The following is a 20,503-nucleotide window of genomic DNA, read 5'->3' on the forward strand; positions in this document are numbered from 1 at the left end:
CTCGCTTGCACAAAACTTTCATCCATACGAGATGCTTCTATATACTGGAAGTGAGTAAAGAAAATTTCCAACCTCAACCTCAGAGGAACTAATTATTGTATAACTTGTAAATGCAAAAATGACTCCACTCTGCTGGAGAACCATTAATCAAATATGATAAAAGAATTAGGAACCAAACTGGTCTTTTCTCTTTAGCTCACAAGTTTATTTGATGTTGGCCTCAGCACAGCTCGTCTCCCAGTAGCCTCGCCATTTGGTTGGCACCACAGGAACACACACACACACACACACACACACACACACACACACACACACACACACACACACACACACACACACACCCACCCTCTCGAGTCTGTGTTAGCTCCCTCAGCTCCCAACACACACAACATTAGCTCTGATATTTTTAGGGGGCCAAATCCTGTTTTCTACTTTCATCAAGAGGACGATTAAAGTGTCAGAGAAATGGAAGGAAATTTGGAGGGAAAAGAAGAAAGAATAAAAAAAACATTCAAGCACATTTTTTAATTAAGTAAATGAAGAGGAAAAAGAAATGTCTTAATTAATGAAAGCTTTTAGCTAGCAGCTGCACCGGGGAACTGTACGCTTTTTTAAAAAAACATTTTTTTTTTATGTTGTTGAAAAATCGCATGCATGCCGGAATGGTAAATTTCAGTCATTTCTCAAGCAGAGAGCACGCCTCCGATCTAGCTTGTGGGCAGGAGGGGAGGGCGAGACAACTCCCTCCCTCCGTCTCGCTCTCTCTTTTATGTCCCACGGCACACTGCTGCATGCGTTTGATGGTCCTTAATCTCTAGGTTTGGTCTGCGAGCTCGGTCCCATCCCCTCATCATCATAAAACAAAAACCAAAGAGAAACTCTCTCTGTCTCAAAAAAAAAAGATGTTCTTTTATTTATCACCACATTTCATCTTTGATGTTACAGTAGCTGCAAAAGCTAGCTAAAAACAGACATTAACAATTCAACTTCATCCCTTCAAGTTTGGTTTGGCTGAATGGGAAGAAAATAAAGATGATCCAACTCACTCAGTGGCGAGTTGAGTGATGGAGAATGAACGGAAAGCTTGGAAATGTCGTTGTTATGTAAGATGCAAAGTTTGGGTTAAAAAATGGAAAAAAAAGCAAAAAAAAAAAAAAACACTGCAGTGATCACTCATTCTCATTTCAGGAGGAACTTGTGTCAAATCAATATTGCATGAGGTGAGCTTGCGTGGCATAACAGTAGTTTGTTGCATTAAATGTCTGACAAATTTCCACATGCCGGGGTTTTAAAGTACTGCTCAGCTCCACTAGGGTGTGCCAGATAGCATGACAAAAAAAAACCCAAAATTAATTAATGAATAAAGACACAAATAAAAACCAGCGAGCGCTGCGGTCTCTGGTCTTTATTTTGGAGTGTGAGTTTGTGTGTGTGTGTGTGTGTGTGTGTGTGTGTGTGTGTGTGTGCTAGCTCGTGTCGTGATGTTTCAGAGAGGGTGCAGACAGAAAGAAAGAGGCGGCGGTCTCATAGACTTACCATAGTCCCCACACTGTATGTGGCAGCAGGGCCAATCGTGTGGTGGTAGGGGTCTGCTGTTGCATAGACTCTGCCATAGCTGCACAACGGGAGGCACAGAGAACACGGTCATTGATCTATCATTGACGAGGAGAGCAGAACATTTATGCATGCTTGTTTAATGCTCAACCCCTCAAGTCGACTCTTTCAAGTCTCTAACACAATCAGTTATTTCCCTCCCCGGCCTCCTGGGCTTCCTACATTATACAAGGTGGTTCAAAAGGGGGGAGTTCAAAGGTTGGTGAATTATACTTGTCTTTTCTTTGTCATCTTGATTAGGAGGATGGAATGGGTAATGAGCACAGAGAGAGAGAGGGAGACGGGAAAGAAAGAAAAAAAAAACGCAGAGGAGGAAACACAGTTGGTGCTGGAGGGCTTGGTCTCTCACCCTGTTCTTGTTTACCCAGGCTGCACACTGGGCTCACACCCCTGTCTTTTCATTGTTACTGGTTTGGAACTAATCCTTCCAATTTCCTTCTGAGACAGGACAAGATGTGTCTGCCTTATTTATTTATTTATTCGACTTCACATATTCCTCTATTTACTTTCCTTTTTTTTTTTTTTTTTCCTCAATGCTCGCTTGCAAATGAGGGTCTGCACGGAGCAGATAAGGCACACCCAGCCAAGGACTGAGGGCACCAAATCAACCAGGAATAAAAAAGTGGAGAGAGGAAGAAATTCTCCTAAAGGAGACAACAAGACATACAGCGTTCATGCCTTTCGCATGAGCTACATTGAGTTATATAAGATCTAAATATGGCTCGGCCCATTTAAGTCCGGCAGCACCCAAGGTCAGTGAACAGGACGTGAAATCAGAAAGGCTGTCTCGGCTCCTTGGGGAGGAGGCCGGTGCCATGAGATGGTCAGGGGAAGTCTCCGTGGTCCTCTTATCTTCAGTGAGCACCGAACCCCACAGTCCCTCTAAGGCTAATATATCTACAAAATGACTCTCACCAGAGTGGCACTGCTGACGACCGGCAGGTCAAACCACCCTGTGCAATGTCACAGAGCCTCAACAGAGCTGATTGGAAGCCGGCAGGGTCTGTACAATGTGACTGGTTATACACAAGGTCTCTTTGATACATCAGACTCACTGGTGTGAACTCTGTTTAGTTACTTAAAGGGCTTTGGTAATACAGCCTGTGAGCACTGTGGGCTTTTCAGATAATAAATGTTTCATATTTTACAGGGGTTTCACACGCCTTCCACAATCCTGGTGACCTCTTTTTATGATTGGCTGACTGCTCCACGGTTAAATCTGATAAAGTATTGCCGAGACAATACCGACAAACCCCTATTGATCCAATGGGCATGACCGCTTATTCAAAAGGAAACAAACAGACAAAGCAAAACAAACAACTTGGGGGCGAATTACATTAAATCTCAGGGAAAAGTATAGGCAGGAGAAACAGGAATTAAATCACTCCAAGAGGGAGAAAAAAAAAGGAAAAAAAAAAAAACTGCTGTCCAATTTCTGCTCTTGCCGAGCACGGCTGCTCATAATTCGAGCTGCGGCGAGGCCTGATAAATCTTACATTATCGATATGATCTCCAGGCTCTCAGGCAGGGTGTACGTTATCACAAGTGACATGCTCAATCCTTCCCAGATTAGATTCCCAAACCAGCCCACATCCCGGCTGACAACGGCTTTCAGGGGCCCGAAATGAATCAGCGACGCCTCCTCAAACAGAGCACACCTGAACCAGAGTGACATCACTCAGAAGTGATAGAGTTCTTGCCGTTCCATCTCCCCCCCCCCCAGCCCCCCCACCCCTCTCTCTCTCTCTCTGCCTACCTCGCTTCCACAGACCTGAGGCCATTCATAAATACTGCAGTGATATACCCACTCTCCCATCACAAGCAGAGAGTCACGACATATATCACTGCTTTTCTCATTGAGTCCAACAAGGTTAGTCTTTTTTTTTTTTTTTTTTGTGTGTGTTCTTTAGCTCCAAGCTAAAAAGAATGCAGCAGTTTGCCTAATAGATAAGATATCTCAGGAAGAAAAAAACCCCAAGAAACCAAAAATATCCTATATTGAATATTATAAAATGCTGGTGAAGCAGTCGCCCATTCATCACGTACAGTCTCCATCTGTGTTTGGCCTGCAGATGTCCTGCTTTTTGTTGGGAAAACACTGTAATTATTTAAAGCAAAAATCCATTCTTTGCTCCTCCTGCGCTTTTAGATATTAATCTGTGACGTTCACTGACTTCACCTCATCTGTTTCTACCTCTTCATCTATTCGACAGCCGGCGGAATCAACTTGTTGCCTTAAATAAAAAGCTCACGTTAACGCGGCTACAGTAGCTTGTCGAACACAATCTAGACATGTCCGTCATTTTACCCTGAAGCCTCACGTTGCGTTTCTTATTCTTTCTCTCTGCATTCTCTTTTCCACGGGTTCCTCCATGTTCTTTTGAGCACTTATGCAAAACAGTAGCTTAAGAAAACGGCTCTCGCTTGTGATGATTTGATTTAAAAAATGTTCCGTTGCTTTGGAGCTGTGACCGAAATCCTGGTGTGAGAAAGTTTTCCAGGGCGGACTTTAAGACAGCTGTGGTTACGTTACGATTCAAATATTGATTTCTGATATAATTAATGAGCAATAAAATCAGTGTGACAGTCGAAGCATGCAACACTTTGTGTATACATTCAGTCGTCTGCGTGCGACACTGACATTAGTTTCAGTTTGTGAGTGCAGAAAAGTGGATGAGAGGGATTCTCACCTGTCACTGTAAGCAGCGGTGGTGGTGGGCTGGGCAAATCTGTATGCTGCATAGCCACCCTGTAAAAAAAAAAAAAAAAAATAGCGGTGTTAATCAATGATTTGGCCGACATCGAGCTTCAAATTGCCTCAGTAGTTAAATCTCACTGCACAGTATTTTGGTGATCAGCCCACATTCCCCAACTGCAAGCTCCCTGCCAGACACCAGAGGGTGCTGTTTGATATATGGTGTGTTAGGCAAGCGGTGGCAACAGGGGAATGAATGATGTTCTGAGAGGCTGCATATTGGGGGTGGGGGGTGGGGTGGGGTGGGGTGGGGGGGTAGTCACTGTCACACTAGAAGCTCATCCCAGGAGCAGCAACAGCATAACAAGAGGCCACGTGAGCCTGCTCCCCAAATTCAGCCCATTTTTAGATTGAGGAGGCTCTGCTCCTACATTATTGAAGATCCCTTTTTTCCTTCACGCGACCCCCCTGGCTCACAAATGAAGTAAGAAGGCAGAAGACAGTCGGACCGTTGGGGAGTCAGGACCGCTGTATTCATTTGCCAGAGTGGGGAAGGAATTAAAGACCTCATTGTGGAGTGCTGCTATTACTCTCTTTGAAAAATGAAGCTGTTCTCCCACTGTTTTTCTATTAGTGCCAGTAGAGTGTGTGCCCATCTGCGTCCGTACGGTGGATAGGTGGCTTTTAATAATGCATGTTTTCATTCATTTTTAAACTCTAGGGGGAAGACGTCCGATGGAGAGCGGTGCAGAGAGGCAGCGGTGTGATGGTCCGTGGCCACGGCTGCACACGAAATCAGGTCAGGGGCAGCGTCTGAATCCCACTCCCCCTATTTCCCCTCGCGATTTTCCACAGGGACAGGAAGTCGCAGCGTTTGAGGCAGATGACTTCCTGTGGGACGGCCATGCCTTGGGACTGTGCTGATTACAGCAACAGCCTGAACAAACACGCTCAATAAATCACTCTCCCTCTTTGTCAAATCCTGCACACAACAGTGCAGCACATTTGTTATTTTGTCGTGCGGAATGCGTGTGTTTGTGAATCCATCTCCGTGTACGCTCATGCGTGTTCCTACATAGAGGTGCATGCATATGTATTAGCACATACAATGAATGCAGTGTATATTTATATGCATTTGCATCCAACTTCCCTCCTTGCTAATGTATTAGCAGGTCATCTATTTCCAAAGGGGAGCTTTGACACATCAGCTGGCTGCTTTTGACAGCAAGCCAGTGTCTACTGAATGATTGTGGAGGACACTGAGGGCTAAGGGACAGCTTCCTTTTGGTCACTGGAGACCGTCACGCACACTCAGCCAGTCTGAAGCAGTGCAGTGGCCAGTGCCAAAACTAATGGCAGTAAAACACCAGGGGCCGGCCTGACGGGTTGAGTGATGGACCAACCTGGCCAGGCCTTGGTTAAGGGACACAGGGGGTGCAGGACTTAGCTGGAGGAGGCAGAACAAGTGTGAGAGACAAACAGTATCAGTCAAAGCACAGCCCGGGTCTCGTCTATGGTGGTGGTTGTCGCTACAATAAAAGCCAGTGAAATACAGTCCTATCATGTGGGCCGGTGTGTAAGTCGTATATCACTGGGTTCCAGCATTCTGTTCCCAGACACTGGTTGTGTCGTCAGGGTGAAAGTGAGAGGCAACTGTCATTGCTGCTGTGCCCACTGTCATCTCGCTAGCAGCAGAATCAAAGGGACAAATTACATCCCCCCGCAAACGTTTGGACTGATGTCAAAGTGGGGCAGCGTGGTAATTTCAGCATTATCTCCCAAGCGTCCATGCTTTTCTCTGTCAAGGGCGACGTGGAGCAGGGCCAGCCCCTGATGTGACCCTGCCTGCAACGGACAGCTCCAGAGGGACGGCTAATCCCTTTATCTTCTGCCGCTCCTCTTATCTCCCACATGGTGATGGCTGGGAGGAACCGGCTCCACTCAGGCCTGCACAGACCCCCTGGGGCAGGCAGGGATATCCCAGCCAAACCCTCTGAGTGTACACAAACACAAAAAACAGGAGAGAGGAGGGAAGAGGTAGGGAGGGAGGGAGGGAGGGCCGCAGAAGATGAGCCACCTCAAAAAACCCAGACAAATCTGAAGGAAGAAATGACCTAACTTGACACGGGACACTGAGCCCGGGTCTGCCTCTTTGCCAAAGTCTGAGATCATAGGAAGAGAGAAGAGAGTGAGGAGGGAGGAGCTGAGGGGGTTTTAAATTTTGTTGTCGGGTTTCTTGGCACAGCAGACAGAGACCTAATCGACACCGGCTTGGCAGTGAGGCTGGGAGAATGCTGGGGGCTGAGGAGATCACGTTTTTGTCTCCGGGGCTGGGCTTTTTGTCTGCTGTACTTCTGTTTCATCTAAGCAGGCAGGAAGAAAAAAAGCCAACTGTACTTACATAGATCTCTGCACCATAGAAGCCATCTTGGTACACAACCCTGTGAAATCAGAGAACAGGAGAGGAGTGTGAGTTGATTTGGAAGGGAATGCCGCCCTACTGAATCTCAGCCCTTTACATTCTCCCTATCTCAACCATTTGTGGGTCTGTGGGGTCAGCTCTTAGCAGCTTTAGTGTACTGTACCACAAATAATGAATGACACATTAAAGCGAAAAGTGCAACCGTTTCACATCCCCCCGTCCAATTTTCTGCTCTGGTAAAATTGTTTGTCTTTCCAGTTGCTGCAGTGTTGTCAGGAGGGCTGGTGGCGGTGGTGGGGAGAGGAGGGGAGGACAAAAGAAAGCAGTGAAGGAGCTCCGTCACATGACTCCGCTATATAAATCAACCAGCTGCCATCAGTAGCAAAGGGCCCTGGAGTGGGAGGGAGGGGAAAGGGGACATGGGATTTCCAGTCCCCGGCTTCAGCGGTGAGTCTCTCTGCAGTAAGATGGATCCTGATCTAATCACAGATAGACAGCTATACTGGGCCCCTCGGCCGGCCCCCGTCAGACCTCTCCCACGGCCACACAGACCACTGCTGATAAGAGAGGAGTGTGAGGCAGGGCTGCACAAAGCCAGGAGATCAGAATAGGGCCCTGGTCACAGTCCAGTGAGATCTGCCCAGTAATACGCTATCTCAGCTCTCTACAGCTCTCCCTGTGGCTTTGTTAGTTCCCTCTTTGTCAACAGACAACCTATGTAAGGATGCAGAGCTGCGGCATGAACATACCTAGATACCAACAATGATTTTACTCCCCAAAGACCCCACTAGGAAGTGAATAAACAGCAACATGACATAACTGTTTTTGATATTTGACAGTTTTCCAAAAACTAGGACTAAACAATATATGACAAGCGTTATCAGCCCACTCCCCTGCTAACATTAAGCATCTTTGAAATTGTCAAATTATGACTACTGCACCTAAATATAGACAGAAACGCAAACGCATGTGCGAATACAAACACACACACACACACACACACACACATACACACGCTCATACTACAGCATGAACACAAGTGTTTTCAAGGGTCAGGTTAGAGATTCGATACTCACGCTCCGTAAGCTGGGATGGGTGGTGGCGGTGGAGCTGTGCGGAACGTGTTGTACACAGCCCGCCCCCGACCTCGCAAGTGGGCACCCCTATAGGCCACCGTAGCGCCTGTGGCAGGGTAGGGAAACCCTGTTACTGTGGAAGGAAACACACAAGAGAAGAGAAAATGACTTTCAGAGAACATCCTCCACTTGGCATTGCTTACCTTATGACAGAATACATTAGAGAGAGACGTGTGGCACTGCTTTCCCTATGACAGAATGCATTATGGGGAAGACAAGGAAACAATAGATTTAATCTTTTCTAGGTGCGCCTCATCGAGCACTCTCCTTTTTCCCAGCTCGCTGCTTTGTGCCGTACTCAGCAAGGATCCACATTTGCTGTACGCATCCTTTCCTGATGCCTGGCGAGGGGCAGCCTTGAAGCATAGGCAGGTAATGGATGCAATACCACTAGTTTCGCACCACGGCTTTTGCATAGTTTAGACACAATGGGCTAGCAGCGAGGAGAACAGTGGGAGGGTGGACAGGGGAGAGGTAGAGGGCGTTGCTAGGTGTTGGCTGGAGACAAATGGGAGGTGAAGGTTGTTGAACAACCTGACTAGATGTTCAGAACTTCCCCAGGGGGGAAGTGGAGCAGATGGGCTGGACAGCCAAGGCCCAAACCTCAGTATGACCCCCTCTACCCCCCATCTCAATCCCCATCTGGGACCATCTTTAGCCAATCACACCGCTACATATGTCCTCTCCTGACGGCTACCAGCAAATCACAAAGACTAGGGTAGGTTGGGGTGAAAGGCCTCAGGGTGAGCAGTAAAGGGTTGGTGTGATAGTGCGGCAAAGTGTCCACAGTCACAGATTAGAGGAGAGGAGATGTGATCCTCAGCTCTCTGCTTAACCTTCAATCAGTCCGGTGGCTGTCTGATTACAAGCTGTGGAGGTGCATACAAACACGCCGATCTCTAGACATGATTAAGTTGGCCTCCTCTCTTCCAGCAATCGAAATTCCCCCACATCCCCCTTCTCGCTGTTCTTCACCCTCTCTCCCTCCCCCAACGCCTAGTCCATCACAGCACAGTCATCTCCATTATTCTTCATCCCCAGCAACGCCTCCTCATCACCCTCCCCTCACCTTATTCTTCTTTATTCATTTCAATGACATGTTTTGGGTGAATTCATCACAGACCACTTCAGTTTTGTCCAATCAGAGATCGCCCTGTGATGGGGAGGGTGGGGGGGCTGTGAAGCTCCTGACTGGCGTTGTTGGGAGGCAGGGGTGTGGTGTGTGTGTGTGTGTGTGTGGGGGTTCAGTTGGAGTAAGTAACACGGGTTAATAACATGTATCCGCTGTGCTTCAGATGAACCCACTGCCACAAAGGAGACAGCAGGCAGTCCCTCGCAATCGCAGATAAACTGCACTGCAACGAAGATCCATGGTAGCTCGTATATATTCGGTGGCGTATACGTTTCTGCCTGGGGAGTCACGGTCCGGCGTTACCGTGCCTGGTGCAGCGTTCGCCCTGCAGGTGGACGAAACCAGTGAGCACCCTAATGAACGATGCACACCCTAGCCCCGCTGCTTCAATAAAGCTGACAGGGAGACAGATTAGTAGTGCTTTTAAAAACACAGAGAGCCAGGTTTAATGTCTTCTGCCATTAACATCACGCTCCATTAGTGGGTCCGCACACATATTCAAACTCTGCGTCTCATTTGGCCAGGTAACGCCCACATACCACCCCCCCACCCCCCCCTCTCCACATACCCACCAAGGTGCAGGGCACTTTGTTTGCTGCCAACGTACCAATAGACTGCCTGGACTCGTAGGGTGCCCCCTTTCCCCCAAGTGATTTATAATGCTGACCTTGACATTTAAATTAGTCTCTTTTTTTGGAGCAGTGGACATCTGAGCGTAGTTGCTAAAGGGCAAAAACAATCCTCTTTGATAGTTTCCAAGGTGTGTGTGTGTGTTTTTTTTCCCCTCCTCTTAACAAATCGCTACTATTTCAGAGCCCCAGAGACTCCAATTGCTTCTTTCTTTCTTTTTTTGGAAATTTGTATGCAATATGCATGCACTGATGTATGTGAATGTAAACTCATAATGAGTTGGCGATAGGCTACACTGCTTCAATAATAACCCATAAATCAAAGGCACTGTCACACCTTAGTAAGCCCGTGAAAAGCAACAACAGCCACGGTGTATGAGAGCACAAACCTGGTATAGCCACCAAAGTCAAACACCTTTTCCGGGGGGGGGGGGGGGGGGCTGGAGAAAATATGAGTTATGTGCTGGAGGGCGGCGGGGTCACACTGCACCTCATATGTCATATGTGTCAACTTGAGAGAAGCTCAATACCTGCAGAGCCAGTTGGACCCGAGGTAATCCAGCTCTGTGCCAATGATGGGGTCATAACCGGCTCCCATAAAGAAAGATCTGATTTTCCACAAGGTTGATCTCTCTAATACGTCCTGCTCAAATACATCGGGCAATGAGCACTTAATCCACGCACTGGGGACCAAAAACAGCTTAATCTAATCAAGAGTCTGGAGCTTAATTATCCCCCTAACGTACACTCCAACAATGAGAGGATCTGTCCACATATATTAAGATGGCAATTAGCCTTTCTTTTTCTGTCATTTACACAGCTGGTAGCTTTTCACGAGTCCTCGACAAAACTCTACCTCAGTAGCAGAAAAATATGAACTGGTGACTGAAAAGCTGCTAATCTCTCCTCAGGAATTAGGCTGCAGAGGAGAATCTCTCTCTCTCTCTCTCTGTTAGCCTGGAGGGACTGGCCATATGAAGGGTGTTTCTAAGTGGCAGCTGTCCATGGTGCTGAAAATATCCAACACAAGGAGCGAGTCAAAAAAGTTGGCCATTTGTTTTAAGATGAGCTAAATGGTCCAACATGTGCTGCATACTGAATGTTTTTCATGTTTTGGTGACATATTAATCTATAATATGATACATTATAAATCAATGCCTGCATATACCTTATAATTATAAACAGTATATACAGACTCATGCGTGCATGTGTGACTAAGCCAACTAAATGGAGCAAGACAAAGACAGTCAGATAGCTGTGTTGAAAACGGACAGACCTGTAGTTTTCCATTCAAGTGAATGGGAATATGTATGAGGCAGTGGAGAACAGATTCTCACAGTAAAACAGGACAAAGGTGAGCACAGATACTGGATGCCCACCAGCCACCACACACCATGATTTGTGCCACTGCCATGTTTTATTGCCAATCCCTCCATTTGACTGGGAACCCAATCACCTCGCTCCTCTTTCCTGGACCAAGACACCCCACACCCTCCCAGCAGGGCTCTGGGGGAGGTTTGGGTGTTAGGCGGCAACAGAGGACATGGACCCGGAGTTGGCGCCGCTCGCCTGTACCCTACCAACTACTCCCTACCCACCCCTCCTCCTCCTCCATCAGTAGGAGGAGCCAATCCACTCTGGAAGAGGTTAAGAGTGGGGAGCCGGCGTGAGGCTCTCATCCGTCATTCTCCTGAATGGGTTTTGAGGACAATAAACCTGTAGCGCCAGGACGAATGGAGACGAAGTGTGCTGTCACTGAGCCAGGATTTATGGCTCCCAATTTTACTGATCTCCCGCACAGAAATGAGGACTGATAAACAGTGATTAATCGCCTTTATATCCCATTTTACTCCCACCAAAAGTATATTAACTGTAGCTATGATGATTTTCCTGGAACCTCATTCTTGTTTTTTCTCAGGAAGCGACAAACATCACAGTCTAAAGCATGGTCAGTGTTGTTATTTTTTTCTTTTTCTTTTTTTTTTTTTATCGCTAAAGCGGCCGTTTGCTGCTCATTAGGGCGGTTTTGTTTCAAAAATGTATCTCTTATTTATGTTTCCCATCTTCCCAGCTGGCAAGCATATGTTGTCGTTTAGGCTTGGCAAACTCCAGCGCCATGTCAAGACGACTTGAAAAATTAGCAGCCAATAAATCACCCAGCCCCTCCTGCTTCCCCTGCCTGGAGTGGTGGACCACACTCCCTCTGATTTATGAGATGATTTGGGAAGTGTGTGTGTGTGTGTGCGTGTGTGTGTGTGTGTGTGTGAGGGTGTGTGTGAGTATAATATGGAGAAAGTGCACATGAAAGCGACGACATGTATTAGTGTCTGTGTTCTACATAGGTTATCTATTTCTGTATGCTGGAATGCTTTGGTCTGAGTGTAAAAACAGAGCAGGGGATAGTGTTGTGTGTGTATATGGGTCAATGAAATGATTGTTAATAGAAGTTAGACTTACTTAATGTCCAGATTTTTCATATAGTGGATATTCTACCTGACCCATGGCAGAATTTAAATGTTTGAACATGTGCTAAAATCTACAGAGGAGTGCGTGTCTGTTTGTTTGTGTGTGTGTGTGTGTGTGTGTGTATGTGTGTGTGTGTCTGTGTGTAATTATCAGGGGAAGATGTCAAAACCAAGGGAATGGTGGGGGGGCGGGGGGGGGAGGAGGAGGAGGTGGGGAGGAGGCAGGGGAGGGGGCATGGAGGGGGTGAGGGGTTGGGGATGAAATAAAAATGATAGATGACTGCTTTCTGTCATGGACAGTTATTTAGAGGTTCGCCGTAAAGCTGTCCGGGGAATGAACAGATTTTAGTCTAATGAGCAGAAAGGAAAGCCGTTAAAGTGGCGCGATGTGCTCAGCACTTCTTCCAAATGAAATAGTACCATTTCCCCCTCATTAAAATGCAAAGGGTTCATATAACATACAGCAATAAAGCTGGCATGTCGAGGCACAGAGAGATAGGGAAAACCCCACTGAGCTCATCTCATTCCTCCATTACTGAGACCAGAAGGAATAGCGGCCTTCGACAGGGTAGGTGCCAACAATATCGCTCACTCAATCTCCCTTATTCGGTTAGCTCTGTAAAAGTCAATCTGGCGCACTTGGCAAATCCATCCACAGCAGCAGCCTCCACAATCTGATAACAGTTGCAGGGGCGCTTGCTCTTGAAATCATTTTTTTCAGCTTTACAGTTGCACACCGTGCAAACAATGGCTCAGGCTGCTTCAGCCACTCACAGAGGCTTGGATCATCCACTGCTTATCTGGGCCGCTCTCAGATTCACTTTGATTTGAGGGGAATTTCATGTTCAGTAGGTTCAGGATGAACCCGATTGTAGAAATTCAGGGGTCAGATTGGGTTTGGCTGCGGCTGATAGTGGCCTCAGGTACACTGCAGTGCATGTGGTGGAAGGCAGAGAGAAAAACACTCAAAATTCTACGTGCAGAGGCTGTAGGTCTCTTACCAGCATACAGTTCAGGACCATAGACAGCTCCGACCACTGGATTCAGCTTCCAGCCTGGTGAACAAGCAGAAACTCCACTGACAGCGAGAACTTAATGGACATTTCAATTGTTTTAAGGGTTTTTAGATATAGGTAGGCACTTACCATTCGTGTAAGGGTTGGCCACTTTTTTGTTTGTCATCACTCGTGCTGTTGCATTGTTCACCTGTTCAAAGCAACAAAACACACAGCCCGTGATTACCGACCTTCACATTTACTGTCCAGATATCCAGGATGGGCCACAAGCAAGCAGCAAGCCAAGATGGCACAAAGACAAATTCATAAAGTAACAGATAAAAAAATAAATGATTATGTAAATATGTTTTTAGCACTTTGGTGTGATTGAGTTTGGTTCAACCTTTCATGAATTTATTCATCGTTTCAATTTTCTTACACATTATTAAATTACTGGAAAGGGGGGGAAAGCATGCACCAATTACCCACAGGTATGAATAAAAAAAAATAAAAAGAGAGCATCCTACAAAATCAGTAATTGGTTGGATAAACAAATGGATTCCAAAAGAAAAACACAGACAGTGCTTTGATTTTCTTCTATTGACCTGATGAGAATGACTGAGTGGGGGCTCGGCTCATCGCAAACACGAGAAGAATTAGAGCAGGCAGCACTAAACGATGGTGACAGGGGAATGCAGGTCTTCTCGGGTTTGACAGGAACCCAGAAGATGATAGCATGCATTCATTCTCCATTGTCAGGTGATGATGGACAACTGGCGTGTCCAGGTTGACATATACGGGTCCTGCATTCTACTGAGAACAAGTTATATGCACCATTATGCATGCATGCATCCAGGCGCGCGCACGCACACACACACATACAGACACACACTCAGGGATGCAGATATCCACACACACACACACACATAGCAGCCACATGCTAATGCATGGGTTTGTCGGTAAGTTTAGGAGGAAGCAGGCAGGAAGTAGAAAAAGATGGAAAATAGGGAAAAATGAAAGCACCTCAATTTTGCGTCCCTCTACGATTGTACCGTTTAGTTTCTCCCGTGCACGATCAGCATCTGTGCTTGTTTCAAAAGTTACAAACCCAAAGCCCTGAGAGCGCCAAGTTAGCCACCGGTAGAGAGAAAGGAGGGGGGGAAAAGGTTGGACACGCGCACACACACACACACACACACACACACCCACACATATTCACACACGCACAGAGAGGAAAAAGAAATAGGGAAGGGAGGAGAGAAGGGAAAGAGGTGAGAAGACAGGAGTAGGTGAGCAGCAGAGTCGAGTTGTAAGCAGCCAGATTAATTAGAGGCAGTTAGTGAGGCGTCAGGAAACAGCAAACAGAGAGATCCGAGGAGGAGAGGATAACGGTGACATGACCTCACACAACAACACCAACAAACCTGCCTGCTTTACCCAATTAAACAGCACAGCACTGGTGCCATGGGTGAATGTCAGGAAGCAGCAGATGCAAAACACTGTGTTAGCTGCCATAATAGTCGCATAATTATCTACACAACTTCAGCAGCGGCGGACGCTCAAACGGCCCCGACTCCCTTTGAAGACGTGGGCAACAGGGGAAGGAATGAAGAGGAATTCTCCAAAGAGAGATGTTAACTTGATCTCTGACTATTTCTAATTCACTGCACTAATAAGTAGGACGTTTTTATAGAGGCAAAATTACACCGGCTCACTGATGCAAAAAAAAAAAAAGAAAAAAAAAGAAAAGAAAAGTGATTGGTGTCACTGCAAATACCATCGTCTATGATAGAGAAGAGCTAGGATATTGACTTTAAACCCTGACCAAAATATACCCAACCTCTCATTTCCATCCCCCCTCCCCCCTCAACTCTCTGTCTCCCTCGCTCCCCTGGGGGGTTTGTCACTTGCTTGAGTTATGTGGACTGGGATACTGGACCTGAGCTCTATAGCAGAAGCATTAAGATATGCTGGTCAAACAAGTCCCATTCCTTTGGTTTCTATATATACTTATAGAGGTATGGGCAGGGGAAGAGGGAGTATGGCCGGCGCTGCCTGATAATTGCTTGAGGATGTAATACATGTGAGAGATGGCGAGCAGTGTGATCTTGTATGCATACACAGGATCTCCGGGCTGCTATTCCTAGCATAAATAACACAGGACCTGTCCTTGGGGAAAGAGAGATAAAGAAATAAATTCAAAAAAGGAATTGAGGGCAAAATTAATCCTTTGGACATTCACCCGACTGTGGTTACCCCGTCTATCTTTTTTTTTTATCATGCACAAATAATTAGCTTACAAGAGGGGCGAGTGGAGCCACCATTTTTCAAAGGAGACAAACATATTGAATGCAAATTGCCAAAGCTTCATAGGAAATAGATTGTTTATTAATGGCCTGGTAGGTTCATTATATAGCACACAGGGTACGAGAGAGAGAGAGAGAGAGAGGGAGAGAGAGAGAGAGAGAGAGAGGCATCATGGGTAATGGCTTTGTAGGGCACAAACAATAAATGCTTGTTACGGCGGAGGAGGCAGGTTTATCCGGTGCTCAATCTTGTCTGGCAGAGGGGGCTGAGTGCAGCAGCGTCGCCTGGTTCCAGGGCTCCCTGCATGCCTGTATACGAGCCCCAACTACTCCCAGGTATGAATGGGAATCAATAGTATTCATGCCTCAACACCCAGCTAGGGAACCTGTCTCCTTTATGAATGGAAAGCTGTGGAGCTTAGTACACTCTATTAAATGAACAGCTGGATGAGTAGCACTCGGCTGTTCACACCTCCGCAGGCTTCACCTGTCCATGGTAGGTGGTTCGGAGACTGATACTGCAGTAACATAACAGCGCTGCGGCTATTTTTCAGCCGGCTTGTTGGTAATGTTGGTTTAGGGAGTTTAAATTAGCCTTCTGATCAGAGACGTGCCAAGAAATAGACACAAAGTCAAATTTGAATTATATACAATATTTTTTGATTTTCTGTTCAACTTGCCTTGGAAAGAACTGGGTTGTTTATACTCTATATTTTATTAATGTCAACAAATCCCAAGTATTGTGTGTGTAAAGCCAAACGCCTGATATATCTCACTCCTCTGCCACGGAGCTCCATTGTTTCCAAAAACTATTAAAAACACATCAGTGAACCGCACTGGTTGCACTGGGTGACATTTTCCTTCATTACCATGAACGCAGACACGCTGTAGTTTATTTTGACTCGGTCCCACACACGCGCACACACACGCACCGTCCTGCTGCTGGAATTACTCACCAGAGAACCAAATGTGGATTAATCCACCCAATAGTCCCCAACGACAGCGCTGTTTAGACAGTGACCAGCTATTTTAGGAAATTACTGAGTCCCTTTTTTTAAACACAGATTTGTATACCTGTGACCCAGTTTTAAAGATTCACATCTTCAGTAGGAAACAATGGGTTTTGGGGCTGAGAGCCACGGACAGAGTGGGCAGGTCAGAAAGTGCAGAGAGATGGACTCACACACTGATGGTTGGGATTTGTTGGCAATAAGAAAAATGGCAGAATAATGCCAGCCTCATCCTTTTTACTGGCTCCTTTAAAACCATTAAGTAAATTAGCTTGGATGTGAGCCTTCAATAAATGTGTAAAAACTTCCATTTAGCAACCAGATGATGTCGTGTTTGTCCAAAGCTTGAGATACAAGGTAATGCTGGTGTTAGCCTCCAAATTTCTTTCAACCAAACTACTTTTATTTTCAAAACATCCCAGAGGACATTATTATTATTATCCTCAATTATTTTATATTTAAAACAAAATGATAAAAAGCTGAATAATGTAGAATCGTTTTTAATCAACACCCGGGCTTCAAAGAGGACCAGGTGCCTAAATAAGTGGTTTCAATTCCATAAGCTGGAGGACCTGCAGCCTGCTGGTGGATTAAGTGAATTGTGAAACAGCTCAATAATGAATTGATTGACAGGGCTAATGATTCACAACTTGGGTTAGAGCTGCAACAACAAAAACAATGGGGAGGGAGGGAGAAGGAGAAAGAGAGGCACGGCGAAATGCAGCTCTCCAGGACCAGGCTTAGAGACCACTACTCTCAGCCAATGTACACACTACACTAATGCCATCATTAGGAAACAGAAGAAGTACATGGTAATGAAGCAGCTGGCGTTCTAGTTCACTTACCTTGGATCCTCGCTCATTAAAGATAATCTCCACATCTAAAATCTTTCCAAATTGCTGCAGAGAGGGAAGAGAAAGAGAAGAGCGGGGCAGAGACGGTGTTAGAAAGCCTCATTGGCTGTGAATTCATGAGAAGGACGACTGGAAAAAGAGAAACCATTAAGACAATATGGAAATGTTACTTTTGTGAGGAAATGGTGGTCAATTTGCATTTGTTAGCTCGGCAAACACTTCTTGAAGCTCGCTGGCGTGCTTTAAAAAGAGAACTCACAGTCGCTGCTTTAGTGCGTTTCTGTATTTCTATCAATACCATCGGAGAGGAGATCACAGAATCTATATTAAAAAAAAAAAAAACGGGATCTTTGATTGCTTATCGCCATGTCTGATGTTTGTCTGTTTGCTTGTTTTGAAGAGAAAAGAGGAAGCGTCACCACCACCACCACCACCTCCCTTGATGACCCAGGGAAAGTGCACTCTGACTCACGGAGAGTTCGGTGGATCACGTCCGACTGTACCTTTCTATCCTTTCATACGCCTCTCTCGGTCTCTTCTATTGTTAATTCTCTCTTCCTCTCTCTTTGTTTGTGTGCTCTCACAGTCAACAGGACCTAAGGGCCGGTCCCCAGGGGTTAACATGCTCTAGCCTTTCGATTTAACAGGCCTGCCTTCGGATCATTAGAAAACAGAGGAATGAAAGTAAACTGTAAGTTCCTCTAATGAGTGGAGCGAGAGCGACTTTTAATTGCTGTCTACAATGGCCGTATTATTTCATTAAAAGTAATTACCCCGTCAAGCGGTCCGCGTCGCCTTCATTCCGGCACAACAGGGAAGAAATGGGCCTTCCATGTGGTCGACGCTCGATGGGAACGGATGGATCGCCACTAATAGGGGTTAGGGGGAGCTGGCTATTATCTGGCTTGGGCTTGAGGAGCTGAGGGTTTATGGGTTAACGAAAAACATATGTCCGCTCCCACTTGAAACGGTAATGCGGTGACCACCAAGATCAAAAAGGGAAAAGAGCTAGTTATTTAGACGTCCTCTGTTTCAGCGGGGGTGTATCTCCTCCCCCTATATGTCTGTTCCATAGATTCCCATCCACACATCTGCCTCATATGGCGCTGGGCTCCACTGATTTGAATGGGAAGCGTTGGCTCGATCGCACACACGCAGGCATTTATATCCCAGCGTGATGCCCCTTTCTCGCCTGAGATGACAATGCTTCCCCCATGCAATGTGCAGATGCTAATTGTTTTAACCGAGCGTAATGGGTTTGTGGCGTCGATTAATTAGTTTCAGAGGAAGTCGTCTTTGTGGATTTCCACATGGCGCTGGGGACTGCTCGTTGCTCACCAGTGATCTCGTGCACTTCTATCCCCACCCACCCACTCACTCACACCCACATATACACACACACACATACACACATACACACACACACATAGAAACAGCTGCATCAGCAGCACCGATAAACAATAGCTTCAATGGGAGGAGTCTCCAGAGGGAAGACAAGGGAGAAACTGACATCATTAAAGAGGCTGCAGTCGGATCCATGCATCCACAGACTATAAAAACGACTCAATATCAATATGGAGATAAAATCAAAAAAAAAAGTTCAACCCATACCAGTGGTTTTACATGTTTTATCCCATTTATGTTTTTACATTACAGCTGAGTGTGCTGCTACATTTGAGACAGTTTTTTACTTTCTTTTTCTTATCCCAACATTCCAGGTATCCATTGGTTTCCGTTCATTTCTATTTCCTTATGGCTTCCATTACGTTATTGTTATTAAGGAAATGCTGTGGAGACTTTCCAAAATCATACTGCACTTAAAACACATTACGGAGAAAGAGCAATTGGATTACACATGTCAAGCGAGTTTCAGGAGTGTGGCATTTACACAGAAATGAATGGAAACCAATGGCTGCCTGGAGTAGCAGCAAAAAATACATCTAAAAGAGCACAGCATGCATACGAAGAGGTCAATAAAAGATATAGTAGTCGTGACTTGCACTTGAGAAGTTAAAACTTGTAAACACACTGGTGTGGACTTGCTGCCTTTTTCCTATAAAAAAAAAAAAAAAGGAACTTATGATACTCAGTGTTTCCTGTGCCGTAAGCCTCCCTGTTCAGAAACAACAAACAAGATCAAGGCCACTGAGCCTCCACCTTTGATTAGCTTGAATATCTTTAAGCTCTTAAGAAACCTATAATTACGCGGCAGCAGCCCCGTGTATTCAGACAGTAGCGTGCCAGCGTAGGGCATGTTCAGGCGCAGCAGCGAGCGTGACAGCAGGATGGGGGAGGGCAGAGGTCCTGATTGCTGTGGGAAATGCTGCGAGAGCCCTTTACATGCACCGAGAGAAGCACTGCTACAGAACCCAGTCGCATAAACGAGGGCACCCTCAAGTAACGCAGCATGGGCGCTGCACAGAGCTCGCCAGCACTCGCAGTCTTTTCATTTCCCCCCCACACACTTGCTCGCGCTCAGAGATCACAGTTTCTAATTACTGATTAAGGTCCGCTGTGGTCGTCCTAATGAGCCCTTCATTTGGCGCCTCGTTAGAGGCTCACAGGTTTTCCCCACACCCGCAACACGGTGGCGTTCAGGGTGAATCTCAGGCCCTCCCTTCTTGTTTTAGGGTGCTGGCTCCAAAGCATTCTACTGCTGCTGAAACCTTTGCTGAAACGTTTGTCCACGCTGTGTGAGAGCAGATGGAGCTCCTGGCGGGGCTTAGACTTCTCTAGGGGCCCGTGCAGCACCTCCACTCTCCTCCTCCTCTGTCTTCCCGCCTGCATGTCTGTGGGTTTCACTCATGCGTAACAGTAATGGCGTATTGAGCCGGTGGCGCTCCAGAAGCCATTAGAGCTAGAGGGATGAAGCTTTCCACACACTGATCACACAAAGGCCCATTGTGGAGGCCATGTCAGAGGGTGGAGCAGACCAGCTATCTCCTTGCCAAGCACTGCCCAGGACAATCAATCCCACAATCCTCTACTATGCCAACCACCAAGAAGGGAAAGAGGGGGTGGGGTGGGGGTGCATGTAACAGGAAGGAATGGGCAACATGTGGGTGAGGAGGTTGATTGAGGGGGACTGGGTGGGCTGCGATCAATTTTGTATCGTATATCTGCACGCGCCGGGCCAGGCACACAAAGCCTCCGAGCTAATTACTGAGGCGATTTGGATTCCACACGACCTGCACCAGAGCTGGGAACAATAAAGCCAACAATCAGAGAGAGAAAGAGAGAGAGAG

At 46.4% G+C, this 20,503-nt stretch overlaps 1 protein-coding gene across 4 annotated transcripts in view; it reads right to left on the reverse strand.

Annotated features, from left to right (window-relative positions):
• Positions 1 to 20,503, reverse strand: part of LOC130185495 (RNA binding protein fox-1 homolog 3-like) — a 365,601-nt gene that overhangs the window by 6,213 nt on the left and 338,885 nt on the right. For 2 of the 4 annotated variants that reach the window (XM_056401984.1, XM_056401985.1), the window contains 8 exons: positions 17,250 to 17,303; positions 14,112 to 14,204; positions 13,239 to 13,299; positions 13,095 to 13,148; positions 7,808 to 7,940; positions 6,711 to 6,750; positions 4,305 to 4,363; positions 1,537 to 1,615 (listed from right to left, as the gene is read on the reverse strand). In XM_056401984.1, coding sequence (XP_056257959.1) covers positions 1,537 to 1,615; positions 4,305 to 4,363; positions 6,711 to 6,750; positions 7,808 to 7,940; positions 13,095 to 13,148; positions 13,239 to 13,299; positions 14,112 to 14,204; positions 17,250 to 17,303 — 573 coding nt within the window. The remainder of the gene's footprint in view (positions 1 to 1,536; positions 1,616 to 4,304; positions 4,364 to 6,710; positions 6,751 to 7,807; positions 7,941 to 13,094; positions 13,149 to 13,238; positions 13,300 to 14,111; positions 14,205 to 17,249; positions 17,304 to 20,503) is intronic. The other 2 variants (XM_056401983.1, XM_056401986.1) reach the window with 1 other exon arrangement.

This window comes from Seriola aureovittata, chromosome 17, assembly GCF_021018895.1.
Source record: "Seriola aureovittata isolate HTS-2021-v1 ecotype China chromosome 17, ASM2101889v1, whole genome shotgun sequence".
In the NCBI taxonomy this organism is placed as follows: domain Eukaryota; kingdom Metazoa; phylum Chordata; class Actinopteri; order Carangiformes; family Carangidae; genus Seriola; species Seriola aureovittata.